The 16286-nt window shown below is 42.8% G+C and overlaps 2 protein-coding genes across 7 annotated transcripts in view; one reads left to right on the plus strand and one right to left on the minus strand.

The window, feature by feature from the left end:
• Positions 1-11919, plus strand: khk (ketohexokinase). 5 transcript variants are annotated; one of them, XM_052485803.1, is made up of 9 exons: positions 1-269; positions 843-959; positions 2073-2207; positions 2801-2935; positions 7801-7873; positions 10059-10205; positions 10572-10660; positions 10909-11066; positions 11363-11919. In XM_052485803.1, the coding sequence occupies exons 1-9, from the start codon at positions 178-180 to the stop codon at positions 11458-11460; spliced, it is 1044 nt and encodes a 347-aa protein (XP_052341763.1). In that variant the 5' UTR covers positions 1-177; the 3' UTR covers positions 11461-11919. The 5 variants fall into 5 exon arrangements, with proteins under 5 accessions (XP_052341763.1, XP_052341766.1, XP_052341765.1 ...); XM_052485806.1 differs by lacking the exon at positions 2801-2935 and having other exon boundaries at positions 6-269; XM_052485805.1 differs by lacking the exon at positions 2073-2207 and having other exon boundaries at positions 6-269.
• Positions 11051-16286, minus strand: part of LOC118362220 (hippocalcin-like protein 1) — a 26867-nt gene continuing 21631 nt past the window's right edge. The window contains exons 3-5 of one of the 2 annotated variants that reach the window (XM_052485810.1): positions 14467-14572; positions 12668-12754; positions 12099-12403 (exon numbers count right to left, since the gene is read on the minus strand). In XM_052485810.1, coding sequence (XP_052341770.1) covers positions 12399-12403; positions 12668-12754; positions 14467-14572 — 198 coding nt within the window. In that variant the 3' untranslated portion in view covers positions 12099-12398. Of the gene's footprint in view, positions 12755-14466; positions 14573-16286 lie in introns of both variants that reach the window. The other variant, XM_052485809.1, reaches the window with a different exon arrangement.

Below are 16286 nucleotides of genomic sequence, written 5' to 3' on the forward strand. Positions count from 1 at the left end.
TGTTTCTTTAAAGATAAAGGATAAGCGGCGCAGGCGCACACGCTCCGCAAAGCAGAGCCAGACCGTGTTCGTCTCGCCCTATTGGTGGTCACATATCTGGGGTTCAAAGACCACACAAGTGTGATATGAGCAACGTTGTATCCGAAGTTCAAAGTCCCGTTATTTCACGCAGGGAACATGGGTGACAAAAAGATACTGTGTATCGGGCTGGTATGTCTGGATATTATCAATGTAGTGGACAAATACCCGGAAGAGGACACTGACACCAGGTAAGTGATGTTTCATACTGAATGCACTCATCATCTCTGGTGCATTTACCATTTCAATTACATAGCTACAGTCCTAAAAACACTCACACCCTTTTTATGACTACGGAGCGGAGCGAATAAAGCTCTGCGCATGCGCAATACTCTGCTACTTAGCGCATTGCAATGCGGGATCCTTGGCACGTCCCTACCCCATTTGAAGTTGACATTTAAAATGGTTAAGGTAAGGATTAGGGTTGGTTAAGGTTAGAATAAGGGTAAGCGTAAATGTTATGGCTAGGGCCTGTGACAGATCCACTTGTGAACGAACTACACACTTCGCTGTACCACTAGCTTGCAAAAATTATAATGAAGTGAGTTTTACGTTCTTTACGCCTAGACCTACTAAGATATATCCTACTTGCACTAGACTAGCCCGAAAAGAAACATGAAAGCCGTTGTTTCAATATTGCTACACTAGTCAGTAAATTCACAACAGCAAATGAATGACTTGAAGGAGGGCAGTCATGGTTACTACCTAAACTAAGATATTACAGCTGTCTGTTGTTCCACCCATGCCTCTGCATGTGCGCACAGGTGTTTGTCTCAACGATGGCAGCGTGGTGGGAACGCGTCCAACTCGTGCACTGTGCTGTCACTCCTTGGCGCTCCCTGTGCGTTCATGGGGTCCCTAGCTCCTGGGCATGTTGCAGAGTAAGTAGTATGTTGTCAATTTAAAGCAATAAGGCCCGAGGAGGTGTGGCTAAGGTCTGTATGCGTCATGTGCCTGGACACAGCCCTTAGCAGTGGTATATTGGCCATATATCACAATCCCCCAAAGGTGCCTTATTGCTATTATAAACTGGTTGTCAACGCAATTAGAGCAGTAAAAATAAATGTTTTGTCATAACCCATGGTATACTGTCTGATATACCATGGCTGCCAGACAATCAGCATTCAGGGCTCAAACCACCCAGTTTATAAAAACAGATATTACATCTGACAAACTCTTGGATTATTATAAAAATAATATGTATTTTATTCTATCATCTTCCTTAGGTCTACTTTTTGGGGATTTATTTAATGTGTTTAGGTAGACTCAAATCCTTAGGTCTACTTTTTGGGGATTTATTTAATGTGTTTAGGTAGACTCAAATCCTTAGGTCTACTTTTTGGGGATTTATTTAATGTGTTTAGGTAGACTCAAATCCTTAGGTCTACTTTTGGGGATTTATTTAATGTGTTTAGGTAGACTCAAATCCTTAGGTCTACTTTTTGGGGATTTATTTAATGTGTTTAGGTAGACTCAAATCCTTAGGTCTACTTTTGGGGATTTATTTAATGTGTTTAGGTAGACTCAAATCCTTAGGTCTACTTTTTGGGGATTTATTTAATGTGTTTAGGTAGACTCAAATCCTTAGGTCTACTTTTTGGGGATTTATTTAATGTGTTTAGGTAGACTCAAATCCTTAGGTCTACTTTTTGGGGATTTATTTAATGTGTTTAGGTAGACTCAAATCCTTAGGTCTACTTTTTGGGGATTTATTTAATGTGTTTAGGTAGACTCAAATCCTTAGGTCTACTTTTTGGGGATTTATTTAATGTGTTTAGAATCAATTAAGACATGCATATTTTTTGTTTGTTATTTCACGTCGTTTTGGTGTTACAAAGACATCTTCCAAAACGTCTGTGATCTGCCGTCATTTATTCCAGTTTTTCCTGAGGTGGTGGTGGTGGTGCTATGATCAAGAACACTTATGGATCTCAACAACAACTAACTGTCTACCTAGATGTCTCTCTTTCTTATACAGTGACTATATCCCACAGCTTCGTACTAGATGACTTTCAGAAGTACCAGATTGACATCTCTCTCCTATCAGAACACCCTCACAGCTCCTTCCCTACCTCTATGATCATAAGCAATGTGACCACGGGCACTCGCACCATCCTACACATGAACAGGTTTGTGTGTGTCTGTGTTTAGATCTGTGTTTAGGTCTGTGTCTGTATTTAGGTTTGTGTGTCTGTATTTAGGTTTGTGTGTCTGTGTTTAGGTTTGTGTGTCTGTGTTTAGGTCTGTGTCTGTGTTTAGGTTCGTGTTTCTGTGTTTAGGTTTGTGTGTCTGTGGTTAGGTGTGTGTGTCTGTGGTTAGGTGTGTGTGTGTGTGTGTGGGGGGTTCAATTCAGATCCTCTCCTGAAATTCCACACTCACTTCTCCACTTGCTCACTTCTCCACTTGGGCTCTCCTGTGCTGCTATCCCTGTCTCTACCACTAGGTGGAAACCTGTCCCCACTAACCCCCTGCTCTACCCCATCTCCCAGGTGTGCTTCTCAGAGGTCATAGGTTATGCCCTGGTCTCCCAGCCTGCAGCAAATGTTACCCCTCGCTCCGTCCCTTCAGGCCAGAGGAAACGCGTGTTATTTATCATCATTATTCTATTACAATAATGATATGATATTAACGACGATGTATATAGTATCATTATCATTGGGTTCATTGAGGGTTTGCGTGTTTGTTTGTGTGTGTGTGTGTGTCTGTCTCTCTGCTCTGTCAGCTTCATCGTGGGCGATTTCTTGCGCCGCGGGGTGGACATTTCATCCGTTGCCTGGCAGCGGGAGGGGGAGACCCCGTGTGCCTGTTGCGTGGTGTGTCCCCCCAGAGGCTCACGCACGGTCGTGCTCTCCGACACGTAAGACACGCAGGCGGTGGACGATCCGGCGCTGGATTCTGTAATGCTGTGTTTGGGTCTAATACGGGATGTGCAGCTCCACTGCAGTAGACTAGAGCCAGAATGGAGCGTCACACAACGCCAGATAACTGCCTCACAATATCAGCTCAAAGGGTGTTGGAAGATTGTCATTCTTAGTCAAACTTCTTGAGCCAAGTGAGTTAATAATTAGTGAGTGAGTTAATCATTAGTGAGTGAGATATTCATTACACTATAGATGAATGTTACTCAGAAGCCAAGTCAGTTAAGGCCATGATTACACTAGCAAATTTGAGGCAATATTGCCGATGTATCATCAGCTTTACAGTTTGTAGCAGTATGTCCCATAAACGTAGGGTTAGGGGCGTGTCAGTCTGTAGTGGCGCTGCGTGGGTTAATTCTGGGGATCATCTCTAATTCTACCAATTCGATCGCTGCATGCTAAATGTGTTGTCACAATGTCATTTCATCCATTGATAATACTGTATCATGTGATTTCCAAGGAGGAGTAGTACTATTCATTTATTTCAACAAGGAAAACTGACTGAGACCAAGGTCTCTTTTACAGCTGGGCCCTGCGTATACATGTTAACACATACAGTTCAGGTACAATGATTAAGAAACTACACTAAACCATCACAGATAACACAAAAAATACAGCAGCAGATTACACACAGCTTATTCCCCTAACAGGTTATTCCCCTAACAGGTTATTCCCCTAACAGGTTATTCCCCTAACAGGTTATTCCCCTAACAGGTTATTCTACTAACAGGTTATTCCCCTAACAGGTTATTCCCCTATCTGTTTATTCCCCTATCAGGTTATTCCCCTAACAGGTTATTCTACTAACAGGTTATTCCCCTGACAGGTTATTCCCCTGACAGGTTATTCCCCTGACAGGTTATTCCCCAAACAGGTTATTCCCCTAACAGGTTATTCCCCTAACAGGTTATTCCCCTAACAGGTTATTCCCCTAACAGGTTATTCCCCTAACAGGTTATTCCCCTGACAGGTTATTCTACTAACAGGTTATTCTACTAACAGGTTATTCCCCTAACAGGTTATTCCCCTAACAGGTTATTCCACTAACAGGTTATTCCCCTAACAGGTTATTCCCCTAACAGGTTATTCCCCTAACAGGTTATTCCCCTAACAGGTTATTCCCCTAACAAGCATTTCGCTACACTCGCATTAACGTCTGCTAACAATGTGTATGTGACAAATACAATTTGATAACAGCACAAGAACTTGCATTACCTGAAGCAGTTACAAGCAATAGAAAAATAAAAATCCTCCAATAAATGTTTAATGGGCGACAGGGGGACAAGAGTCTCAAGTGTAAGTTTAGTCTGCAGGCTATTCCATAGGCAAGGATCGAAACAGGAAAAGACAGCCATACCCAACTCTGGAAATCGCATGGGCCTCAAGTTTAATGAGTCCTGGTTTTAGGAATTATAATGCTGAGAAGTGATGATAGAAGGTAGTTTATTCAGAAGTGCCTTATAGACAAACACGAGAGCATGTTGTTCTCGTCTCAAAGTCCAACCCACATTTTGATATTAAACACAGTGGTGAGTTCTGTTATAATAAATATAAGTGCACAATGATAAGTAGCATCCAGTGGTTTAAGTGTTGATGCCGTAGCATGCATGTACAGTTGAAATCAGAAGTTTACATACACCTTATACATTTAAACTCAGTTTTTCACAATTCCAGTTTTTTTTTTTTTTCCTCCCCAATTTTGTGGTGTCCAATTGTTGTAGTAGCTACAATTGTTGTGATGGCCACTCCAATACCTTAAGTCCTTAAGCCATTTTGCCATAACTTTGGAAGTATGCTTGGGGTAATTGTGCATTTGGAAGACACATTTGCGACCAAGCTTTAACTTCCTGACTGATGTCTTGAGATGTTGCTTCAATATATCCACATAATTTGCCTTTCTCATGATGCCATCTATTTTGTGAAGTGCACCAGTCCCTCCTGCAGCAAAGCACCCTCACAAACATGTTACTGCCACCCCTGTGCTTCACGGTTGGGATGGTGTTCTTCGGCTTGCAAGCCTCCCCATTTTTCCTCCAAACATAACGATGGTCAATATGGCCAGTTCTATTTTTGTTTCATCGGACCAGAGGACGTTTCCAAAAATTATGACCTTTTTCCCCACGTGCAGTTGCAAACCATAGTCTGGCTTTTTTATGGCTGTTTTGGAGCAGTGACTTTGTCCTTGCTGAGCGGCTTTTCAGGTTATGTCGATTATAGGACTCGTTTTACAGTGGATACAGATACTTTTGTACCTGTTTCCTCCAGCATCTTCACAAGGTCCTTTGCTGTTGTTCTGGGATTGATTTTCACTTTTCGCACCAAAGTACGTTCATCTCTAGGAGACAGAATGCGTCTCCTTCCAGAGCGGTATGATGGCTGTGTAGTCCCATGGTGTTTATACTTGCGTACTATTGTTTGTACAAATGAACGTGGTACCTTCGGGCATTTGGAAAATTTTCCCAAGGATGAACCAGACTTGTGGAGGTCTACAATTTTCTTCTGAGGTCTTGGCTGATTTTCTTTTGATTTTCCCATGATATCAAGGAAAGTGGCACTGTGTTTGAAGGTAGGCCTTGAAATACATCCACAGGTACACCTCCAATTGACAAAAATTATGTCAATTAGCCTAACAGAAGCTTCTAAAGCAATGACATCATTTTCTGGAATTTTCCAAGCTGTTTAAAGGCACAGTCAACTTAGTGTATGTAAACTTCTGACCCACTGGAATTGTGATACAGTGAAATAATCTGTCTGCGGTGATCTTACAGAGAGCCACATCAATTTACAGAAATACTCATAAATATTGATGAAAAAGTGTTATACATGGAATTACAGAAATACTTCTCCTTAATGCAACCACTGTGTCAGATTTGAAAACTTTACGGAAAAGGCTAACCATGCAATAATCTTACAGCGTTCAGACAACAAAGCAGCCAAAAAGATATCCGCCATATTGTGTAGTCAACATCAGTCAGGAATAGCATCAAAAATATTCACTTACCTTTGATTATCTTCATCAGAATGCACTCCCAGGAATCCCAATTCCACCATAAATGTTTGATTTGTTCGATAATGTTCATAATTTATGACCAAATAGCTTCGTTTGGTAAACGAATCCAAACGCGTGTTCAGGTCCAGCCGAACATCGGACTAAAAGTTGTATGTCTGTAGAATGTCTGTAGAATGTCTGTAGAAAAGCAATGGAACGAGAGCTAACGCTCTTGTGACCGCGCGATACGAGCCTGTGGCACTCTGCCAGACACCTGACTCATTCCTCTCTCATTCGGTCCCACTTCACAGTAGAAGGCTCAAACAAAGTTCTAAAGACTGTTGACATCTAGTGGAAGCCTTAGGAAGTGCAACATAACCAATATCCCACTGTATCTACAATAGGGGCTGAGTTAAAAAACTACAAGCCACAGATTCCCCACTGCCTGGTTGGATTTATCTCAGGTTTTCGCCTGCCATTTGAGTTCTGTTATACTCACAGACATCATTCAAACAGTTTTAGAAACTTCAGAGTGTTTTCTATCCAATACTACTAATAACATACCTATATTAGCATCTGGTACAGAGTAGCAGGCAGTTTACTCTGGGCACCTTATTCATCCAAGCTACTCAATAAGCTACCCCCTGTCACCAAGAAGTTAACAGTTTTCCAGAATATAGAGAGATTACCAGCAGACTCTGTCATAGCATCAAGAAAATACCAAGATTTTGCCTTTTTTTTTTATTTATTCTTCCGGTCCATTTATTTCTCAATTGCCTAAAAAGCAGCCAATCAGCTAGTGGGGTGGGAGTATGAACTTTCCCTCGTTTCAAGATGAGTTTTCTGTCAAACTTGGTAGGGTGCATTTCTGGGGCTCTATGGTGCAACATGACAACCAATCAGATTTGAGATTGACACCCTCCTCTCCTCCCAGTTTTTGATTATGAACTCAGTTTTCAGAACTAACTTTTCTCATTCTAATCTATTCTATATCTATTAAGCTAGCTTGATTTCCTATCCCAGCCTGGTCTCATAGACTAGACTTAATATATAAATGTAAATCCGGGGACACTCAAATTCGTATGATATGTTACGTTTTATGTTTACGAAAGACAGAAGGTTACTTAAGGCAAACACTAAAGTAGGGTGGATGAGCAGGCATATAAAGCAAATGTCTAGCAACCCAAAGGTTGTGTGTTAGAATGTCATCATGGACAAATGTAAAATGTTTGCTAACTAGCTACTTTGCGGCTAATTGCTACTTTGTAACTTCTTAGCTAACCCTTCCATTAACCTTAACCCTTTAACCTGACTCCCCAACCCCCCAGCCGAGCTAACTTTAGCAATCTAGTTAGTATTTGCCACCGAGCTAATGCTAGCTACAACAAATTGGAATTCGTAATATATTATACGTTTTGCAAATTCGTAGCATATTGTATGAATTGCAGTTCATAACATATCATGCAAAATGGATAATGGACATCAAATTAATACATACCATACAAAACACAACTTTTTATTTCACCATTATTTAACCTGGTAGGCCAGTTGAGAACAAGTTCTCATTTACAACTGCAACCTATCATACTAATTGTGTCCCAGAATAACATTTACTATGTTACATCTAACCCTGAGTCCAGGTTGCCTATCCAATAAGGTTACTAATAATTTTATTTACAAAAGGACATCTCTTTGTTTCTCTTTCCCCCCTCTTATCCCCCCTCTTTCTCTCTTCCTCCCCCTCCCTCCAACTCTCTCCCCTCTCTCTCCCTCTCTTCCCCTCTTTCTTTCTCCCCCCCTCTCTCTTTCTCTCAGAAACCTGCCTGATGTGTCAGCAGCAGACTTCTCTAAGGTAGATTTCAGTCAGTACAAATGGATCCACTGGGAGGTGAGCTCACAAAGAGGTTATAGAACACTCTAGATTTAGGTTCAACTTTGACCTTATTGATCAAATCAAATGTTATTTGTCACATTCACCAAATACAACATGTGTAGACCTTACAGTGAAATACTTGCTTACAAGACCTTAACCAACAATGCAATTTTAAGAAAGTATTTACTAAATAAACTAAAGTTTAAAAAAAATAAAAAGTACCACAACAAAACCACAGTAATGAGGCTTTATACAGAGGGTACTGGTACCGAGTCCATGTGAGGGGGTACAGGTTAGTCAAAGTCATTTGTACATGTCGGTAGGGGTAAAGTGACTATGCATAGATAATAAACAGCGAGTAGCAGCAGTGTAAAAACAAAGGGGTGGAGGTCAATGTAAATAGTCCGGTGGCCATTTGATTAATTGTTCAGCCGTCTTATGGCTTGGGGGTAGAAGCTGTTAAGGAGCCTTTTGGTCCTAGACTTGGAGCTCCGGTACCACTTGCCATGTGGTAGCAGAGAGAACCGTCTATTACTTGCGTGACTGGAGTCTTTGACAATGTATTGGGCCTTCATCTGACACCGCCTGGTATAGAGGTCCTGGAGGGCAGGAAGCTTGGCCCTGTGATATACTGGGCTGTATGCACTACCATCTGTAGCGCCTTACGTATGCTGAGCAGTTGCCAGACCAGGTGGTGATACTCTCGATGGTGCAGCTGTAGAACTTTTTGAGGATCTGAGGACCCATGCCAAATCTTTTCAGTCTCCTGAGGGGGAAACGGGCATTGTCGTGCCCTCTTCACAACTTTTTTGGTGTGTTTGTTGATGTTCACACCAAGGAACTTGAAACTCTCGACCCGCTCCACTACAGCCCTAGTGATGTTAATGGGGGCGTGTTCAGCCCTCCTTTTCCTGTAGTCCACGATCATCTCCTTTGTTTTGCTCACGTTGAGGAAGAGGTTGTTGTTCATGGCACCACACTGACAGGTCTCTGACCTCCTCCCTATAGGCTGTCTCATCGTTGTCGGTGATCAGGCCTACCACCATTGTGTCGTCAGTGAACTTAATGATAGTGTTGAAGTCGTGCTTGGCCACGCAATCGTGGGTGAAAAGAGGGTACAGGAGGGGATTAAGCATGCTCCCCTGAGGGGCCCTCGTGTTGAGGATCAGCGTGGCAGATATGTTGTTACCTACTCTTACCACCTGGGGTCGGCCCGTCAGGAAGTCCAGGATCCAGTTGCAGAGGGAGGAGTTTAGTCCCAGGGTCCTTAGTTTAGTGATGAGTTTTGTGGGCACTATGGTGTTGAATGCTGAGCTGTTGTCAAGGAACAGCATTCTCATCTGTGGATCTGTTGGTGCGGTATGCGAATTGGAGTGGGTCTAGTGTTTCCGGGATGATTGTGTTGATGTTAGCCATGACCAGCCTTTCAAAGCACTTCATGGCTACTGATGTGTGTGCTACGGGGCGGTAGTCATTTAGCCAGGTGACCTTCGCTCTCTTGGGAACAGGGACTATGGTGGTCTACTTAAAGCATGTAGGTATTACAGACTGGGACAGGGAGAGTTTAAAAATATGTCAATGAAGACTCTTGCCAGTTGGTCCGCGCATGCTCTGAGTACACGTCCTTGGTAATCCGTCTGGCCCTGCGGCCTTGTGAATACCTGTTTAAATGTCTTGCTCACATCGGCTACGGAGAGCGTGATCACACAGTCATCCGGACACTCTACTCCGAGGCTAAAGGTGCAATCGATTGCTTGGACTTTGAAATGAATGATATATATATATATATCCATTGATTATTGAAGAATATGACTTTTCTATATGCCTCATGAGCTTTGTTCAGCTGCATCATAACACCAGTGTTTGTAAACACATGGTTAAAACAATCATTTTTAATGTCATGGAAGTTCGGTCCTTTCATCCATAACCCTGTGTATGAATTTGTGAGTGGTTACATTTCTCCAGGCCCATCTCTAAACTGTTTACCTAAAAATGTGTCTTGGTGTCCACTTTGGCTGTTATTTGAACTGCAGATTGACCCTTTAACCTTCATTTCATAGAACTCTATATTTAATCATGATTCAACCATTTTTGTATCATGTACTGTTTATTACACTTAAAATACGAACATGTTATAAACATGACCAACAGTGTAACATCCCATGACCCGTTTTGGTCATGTTTAAAACATGTTTGACAGGGCCGTAATGCCGAGGAGCAGGTGAAGATGATCCAGCAGGTGGAACTGTCTAACAACACGTTGCCACAGCAACACAGGATCACCGTATCCGTGGAGATAGAGAAGACCAGGGAGCCTCTGTACCAGCTCTTCCACTATGGTGATGTGGTACGACGCCCTCAATGACAGCATGAGTATCACTCATAACACTCTGGAACAATGCCTCCCGACAACATCTAGACAGACAAAAACACGTTCAGTGTTCTCTACAGGTTTGGAGGTTGATTTTGATACATTTTTATTGTGAGAGTGCCTTCTTCAGGATGCCCAGTCCACATGGCCTTATAAGGATGCCCAGTCCACATGGCCTTATAAGGATGCCCAGCCCCCCTATATAACATGTATAGAATGATAGTTCATCACTATTTATCCTGATTATGTCATTGCTGGCATTAGAGGGCATTACCAAACCTGGTAACTGTCATAACACTGCCCTGTACCTGACCTGAAACAACGTTTTTCTCTCCTCTCCAGGTGTTTGTCAGTAAAGATGTGGCCATGCATTTTGGCTTCCACTCCGCTGCCAGTGCTCTGAATGGCCTCTACCACAGAGTGAAGAAAGGGTGAGTGGACACACAGATGGAGGAAGAGAGCGAGGGACAGACAGACAGGTAGGTAGGTAGGTAGAGAGACTGATGGACGGAAAGATGGCTGGAAAGAGACTGACTGACAGACGGATTGGGGGAAAAGAGGGCGAGGATGTGCAGGGGGGGGTACAGTCTAAAACTTTATGCCACTGTTAACTCTTCATATTCTGATCCAGTTTTCCATTGTAGTCTCAACACCTGAAAGCAGGCTTCCTGTGTTCCAGGGCTGTCCTCATATGTGCCTGGGCAGAGAAAGGGGCAGATGCGATGGGTCCTGATGGCATAGTGGTCCACTCAGATGCCTTTCCACCGGAGGCCCTTGTGGACACGCTCGGAGCAGGCGACACTTTCAATGCTTCAGTGATCTACACCCTGTCAAATGGTAAGGTGATATTTGTATTTTCTACACCCTGTCAAATGGTGAGAGGATATTACTTTTATTTTTTATTTTTTTTTACACATAGTCAAATGGTGAGAGGATATTACTTTTATTTTTTATTTTTTTTACACATAGTCAAATGGTAAGGTGATATTTGTATTTTCTACACCCTGTCAAATGGTGAGAGGATATTACTTTTATTTTTTATTTTTTTTACACATAGTCAAATGGTGAGAGGATATTTGTATTTTCTACAGCCAAAATGCAATCAATCATCTTGTCTCCCTCTCCCCTGGTAGGAGGAGGAGTACAGGAAGCTCTCACGTTCGGTTGCCAGGTGGCAGGCAGGAAGTGTGGTGTCCACGGATATGACGAAATAGTGACAAAGACGGAGTGAAGAATAACGTGCACTGTAGCTGGAGGGTTTTTGACAACTTTATTTTCAACTCTACAAACACAAGCTTGGCAGTAGGTATAGGGATGTTTTGTCACGTCACAAAACTCAACACTCAGCAAAACAGCATTAGAGGTATTATTAGTTTTAACAGACACATTTCAAGGCAAACCCCTGTGTTTTAGAGGTTAAAAGTAATTATTTATCAGTTTTATTCTCATCTTTCCCTATTTTCGTTTCCTCCCAACCATTGTTAGCTGTTTGTTAAGCAATGCCCAGATTCTCCTGGCTAGCATTTCTTTTTGAGAATCTAGCAATGCTAGCGGAAGTGGGTTGTATCAGTTAGCCACACATTCAAAGGCACAGGGCCTAAAACCTAACTTATGGTGAATTTAATCATATGAATTTAACCAAAATGTTTTTGCAATTAAACAGAATAAATATCACAATATCGTTATCTGGCATCAGAGTCTTGTAAGTTTTTCTCAGGGCCTTGGGTTTTTCTCAGGGCCTTGGGTCTTTCTCAGGGCCTTGGGTCTTTCTCAGGGCCTTGGGTCTTTCTCAGGGCCTTGGGTCTTTCTCAGGGCCTTGGGTCTTTCTCAGGGCCTTGGGTCTTTCTCAGGGCCTTGGGTTTTCTCAGGGCCTTGGGTTTTCTCAGGGCCTTGGGTCTTTCTCAGGGCCTTGGGTCTTTCTCAGGGCCTTGGGTCTTTCTCAGGGCCTTGGGTCTTTCTCAGGGCCTTGGGTCTTTCTCAGGGCCTTGGGTCTTTCTCAGGGCCTTGGGTCTTTCTCAGGGCCTTGGGTCTTTCTCAGGTGCCTTGGGCCTTTCTCAGGTGCCTTGGGCCTTTCTCAGGTGCCTTGGGCCTTTCTCAGGTGCCTTGGGCCTTTCTCAGGTGCCTTGGGCCTTTCTCAGGGGCTTGATACAGCATATGCAATACTTCACTTCATTCTAGATGTCATTGTTGCACAACAAACACTATCAGGATACTAAAACATACTTATGGACCAAAACATGTGGACACATATTACATTTACAGTGAAATACAATATGAAAATTATTACATTTTATAAACATCCTCCTATGGATTAAAATGGAACTGTCAAAGTACAAATCAAACCATCTTCAAAACAACAGTGATGATAATTACAATATTTATATAATATTAGTCATGTGACAGTGGGCTTAAAAGTAGTGTGTGTGTTCAGAACTGACTGGCACTGCTGGGGTCACACTGTAACAGGCGGACTATTGACGGGTCACTCTTGGCACCTTTGATGAATTCCTCCAGGGACAGCCTACCTGCAATAATAAGCCACATGATTGGATGAGGAACTTGGTTACTCATCGACGGTTAAGAATAATTAAAATTGGTTAAAATAAGAGCTAATGGGTGGAGGCAGAGAAAGAGGTACAGTCTAAAGTGGCTCCCTCTCATACACTGATTTCCCTCTTCTGCAACCCTCTGATTTCCCTCTTCTGCTAAGCTATCACTTAGCTTTGAACTGATCCACACAGGCTAAGTGATAGCTTTGAACTGATCCACACAGGCTATCACTTAGCCTGTGCGGATCAGTTCAAAGCTAAGTGATAGCTTTGAACTGAGCCACACAGGCTAAGTGATAGCTTTGAACTGAGCCACACAGGCTAAGTGATAGCTTTGAACTGAGCCACACAGGCTAAGTGATAGCTTTGAACTGAGCCACACAGGCTACGTGATAGCTTTGAACTGAGCCACACAGGCTACGTGATAGCTTTGAACTGAGCCACACAGGCTGTGATAGCTTTGAACTGAGCCACTAAATGATAGCTTTGAACTGGCCACACAGGCGAAGCTGAACTGAGCCACACAGGCTTGAACTTTGAACTGATCCACACAGGCTATCACTTAGCCTGTGTGGATCAGTTCAAATCTATCACTTAGCCTGTGTGGCTCAGTTCAAAGCTATCACTTAGCCCGTGTGGCTCAGTTCAAAGCTATCACTTAGCCTGTGGGGAAAGGATAGAGGGATACCTAGTCAGTTGTACAACTGCATGCATCTTCTGCATTTAACCCAACCCCTCTGAATCAGAGAGGTACAGGGGGCTGCCATAGTCAACATCCACGGCACTGAGGGAAAAGTGGGTTAACTGCCTTGCTCAGGGGTAGAACGACATATTTTTACCTTGTCAGCTCAGGGATGTCGATCCAGCAACCTTTCAGTTACGGGCCCAACGCTCTAACCGCTAGGCTACCTGTGTGGCTCAGTTGGAAGGTCATGGGTTCAATTCCCCCAGGGATCACACATACTCAAACTCCAGTCCAATGACTATCAACCCAACATAGCTGTTACGCCAAGAGATCCGAACCCTTTGACAAGGTCGCTAGATGTTGGGTTACGGTCTCTATTGTCGGAGTCCATGTTTCTTATGCCTTCACATAAAGATAGAGATTCGCCTAATAAAGCAGGCCATTAAATTATGTGCAGAAATAATTTGATTCTCTCTTTCAATCAATTGCCATCAAACTATTTAAATATCAGACTATCAAACGTTCAGACTATCAAACTATCAGGGAGAAGAGAGAACCATCAGTAAAGTTGTTTTTATCCGAACCCCTTTATGGGCCTGTAGTTGAACAGCCCTGCAGAAGAAACCACTTAATAGTGACGGCCTGCAATAAAAAGTCCTGGGTTGGATATGCCCCAAATGGCTCCCTATTGGGTAGCCTAGTGGTTAGAGCGTTGGACTAGTAACCGGAAGGTTGCCAGTTCAAACCCCCGAGCTGACAAGGTAAAAATCTGTCGTTCTGCCCCTGAACAGGCAGTTAACCCACTGTTCCCAGGCCGTCATTGAAAATAAGAATTTGTTCTTAACTGACTTGCCTGGTTGAATAAAGGTAAAATAAATAAAATAAAATAAATGTAGTCCCAAATGGCTCCCTATTCCCTATATATATTTCCAAATGGCTCCCTATTCCCTGTATTTGTGGAATAGGGTACCATTTGGGACGAATCCCATGCTGGGCTCCTCACCATCGTTGTTTGAGTCCATCTGTCTGAAGATCTTGTCTGTCCTCTTCTCAGGTGTGGACTCGTCTTCTGGCATCTTCATGACCGAGGACACCATTTTGTAGATGGCCTAGGGAGATGACACATTGATGAATAGAGAGAGGACCATAGGAGTAGATACTTAAAGCTAGAATCCTTAATTGAAACAATAACAATGCAGGCACCCCGCCTCTGTTTTGTTAAAAAGCTGAGGAATGTATACATATAACCCCTAAAATTCATATAGAGCTATGGATGCCAAGACTGACTGAAAGCTATAGTTTTAACCATGTTTTATAAGCTATACAGTGTTTGTTTACATCTTATATTGTTTATAAACATTGTAGTAAAACATTCTATTTTGGGTTCTGATGGGGTATGACAGTTGGGGTACGACAAGCTCATGAGTTGGAGCCGTGGTTAATGATGCGCTTTTTGAGGCACTGTGCTTTTACCGGTGTTTGTAGCATTATCCACTACTGTTGCTGCAGGGAGAAGATTCTAGGAAATGTTCTGTAATTGACACAAGCTTTCTCCAATCAATCCAGGTCTGGTTGTGCCTGTGTATTTGGTGGGGGGATTGCCTAAACCGGGTGAGGCGTAGCTCTGCTAATCTTAATTTAAAAATATATATATATATATATATTTCACAGGGAACACTATTTGTAGATCAGTGATCCTACAGTCGTGGCCAAAAGTTTTGAGAATGATACCAATATTAATTTCCACAAAGTTTGCTGCTTCAGTATCTTTAGATATTTTTGTCAGATGTTACTATGGAATACTGAAGTATAATTACAAGCATTTCATAAGTGTGAAAGGCTTTTATTGACAATTACATGAAGTTGATGTAAAGAGTCAATATTTTTCAGTGTTGACCCTTCTTTTTCAAGACCTCTGGCATGCTGTCAATTAACTTCTGGGCCACATCCTGACTGATGGCAGCCCATTTTTGCATAATCAATGCTTGGAGTTTGTCAGAATTTGTGGGTTTTTGTTTGTCCACTCGCCTCTTGAGGATTGACCACAAGTTCTCAATGGGATTAAGGTCTGGGGAGTTTCCTGGCCATGGACCCAAAATATCGATGTTTTGTTCCCCTGAGCCACTTAGTTATCACTTTTGCCTTATGGTAAGGTGCTCCATCATGCTGGAAAAAGCATTGTTCATCACCAAACTGTTCCTGGATGGTTGGGAGAAGTTGCTCTCGAAGGATGTGTTGGTACCATTCTTTATTCATGGTTGTGTCTTCGGCAAAATTGTGAGTGAACCCACTCCGTTGGCTGAGAAGCAACCCCACACATGAATGGTCTCAGGATGCTGTACTGTTGTCATGACACAGGACTGATGGTAGCACTCACCTTGTCTTCTCCGGACAAGCTTTTTTCCGTATTCCCCAAACAATCGGAAAGGGGATTCATCAGAGAAAATGACTTTACCCCAGTCCTCAGCAGTCCATTCCCTATATTTTTTGCAGAATATCAGTCTGTCCCTGATGTTTTTCCTGGAGAGATGTGGCTTTTTTGCTGCCCTTCTTGACACCAGGCCATCCTCCAAAAGTCTTGCAGATGCACTCATACCTGCCTGCTGCCATTCCTGAGCAAGCTCTGTACTGGTGGTACCCCACAGCTGAATCAACTTTAGGAGATGGTCCTGGCACTTGCTGGACTTTCTTGGGCGCCCTGAAGCCTTCTTCACAACAATTGAACCGCTCTCCTTGAAGTTCTTGATGATCCGATAAATGGTTGATTTAGGTGCAATCTTACTGGCAGCAATATCCTTGCCTGTGAAGCCCTTTTTGTGCAAA

This window comes from Oncorhynchus keta, chromosome 29 (genome assembly GCF_023373465.1).
Source record: "Oncorhynchus keta strain PuntledgeMale-10-30-2019 chromosome 29, Oket_V2, whole genome shotgun sequence".
In the NCBI taxonomy this organism is placed as follows: domain Eukaryota; kingdom Metazoa; phylum Chordata; class Actinopteri; order Salmoniformes; family Salmonidae; genus Oncorhynchus; species Oncorhynchus keta.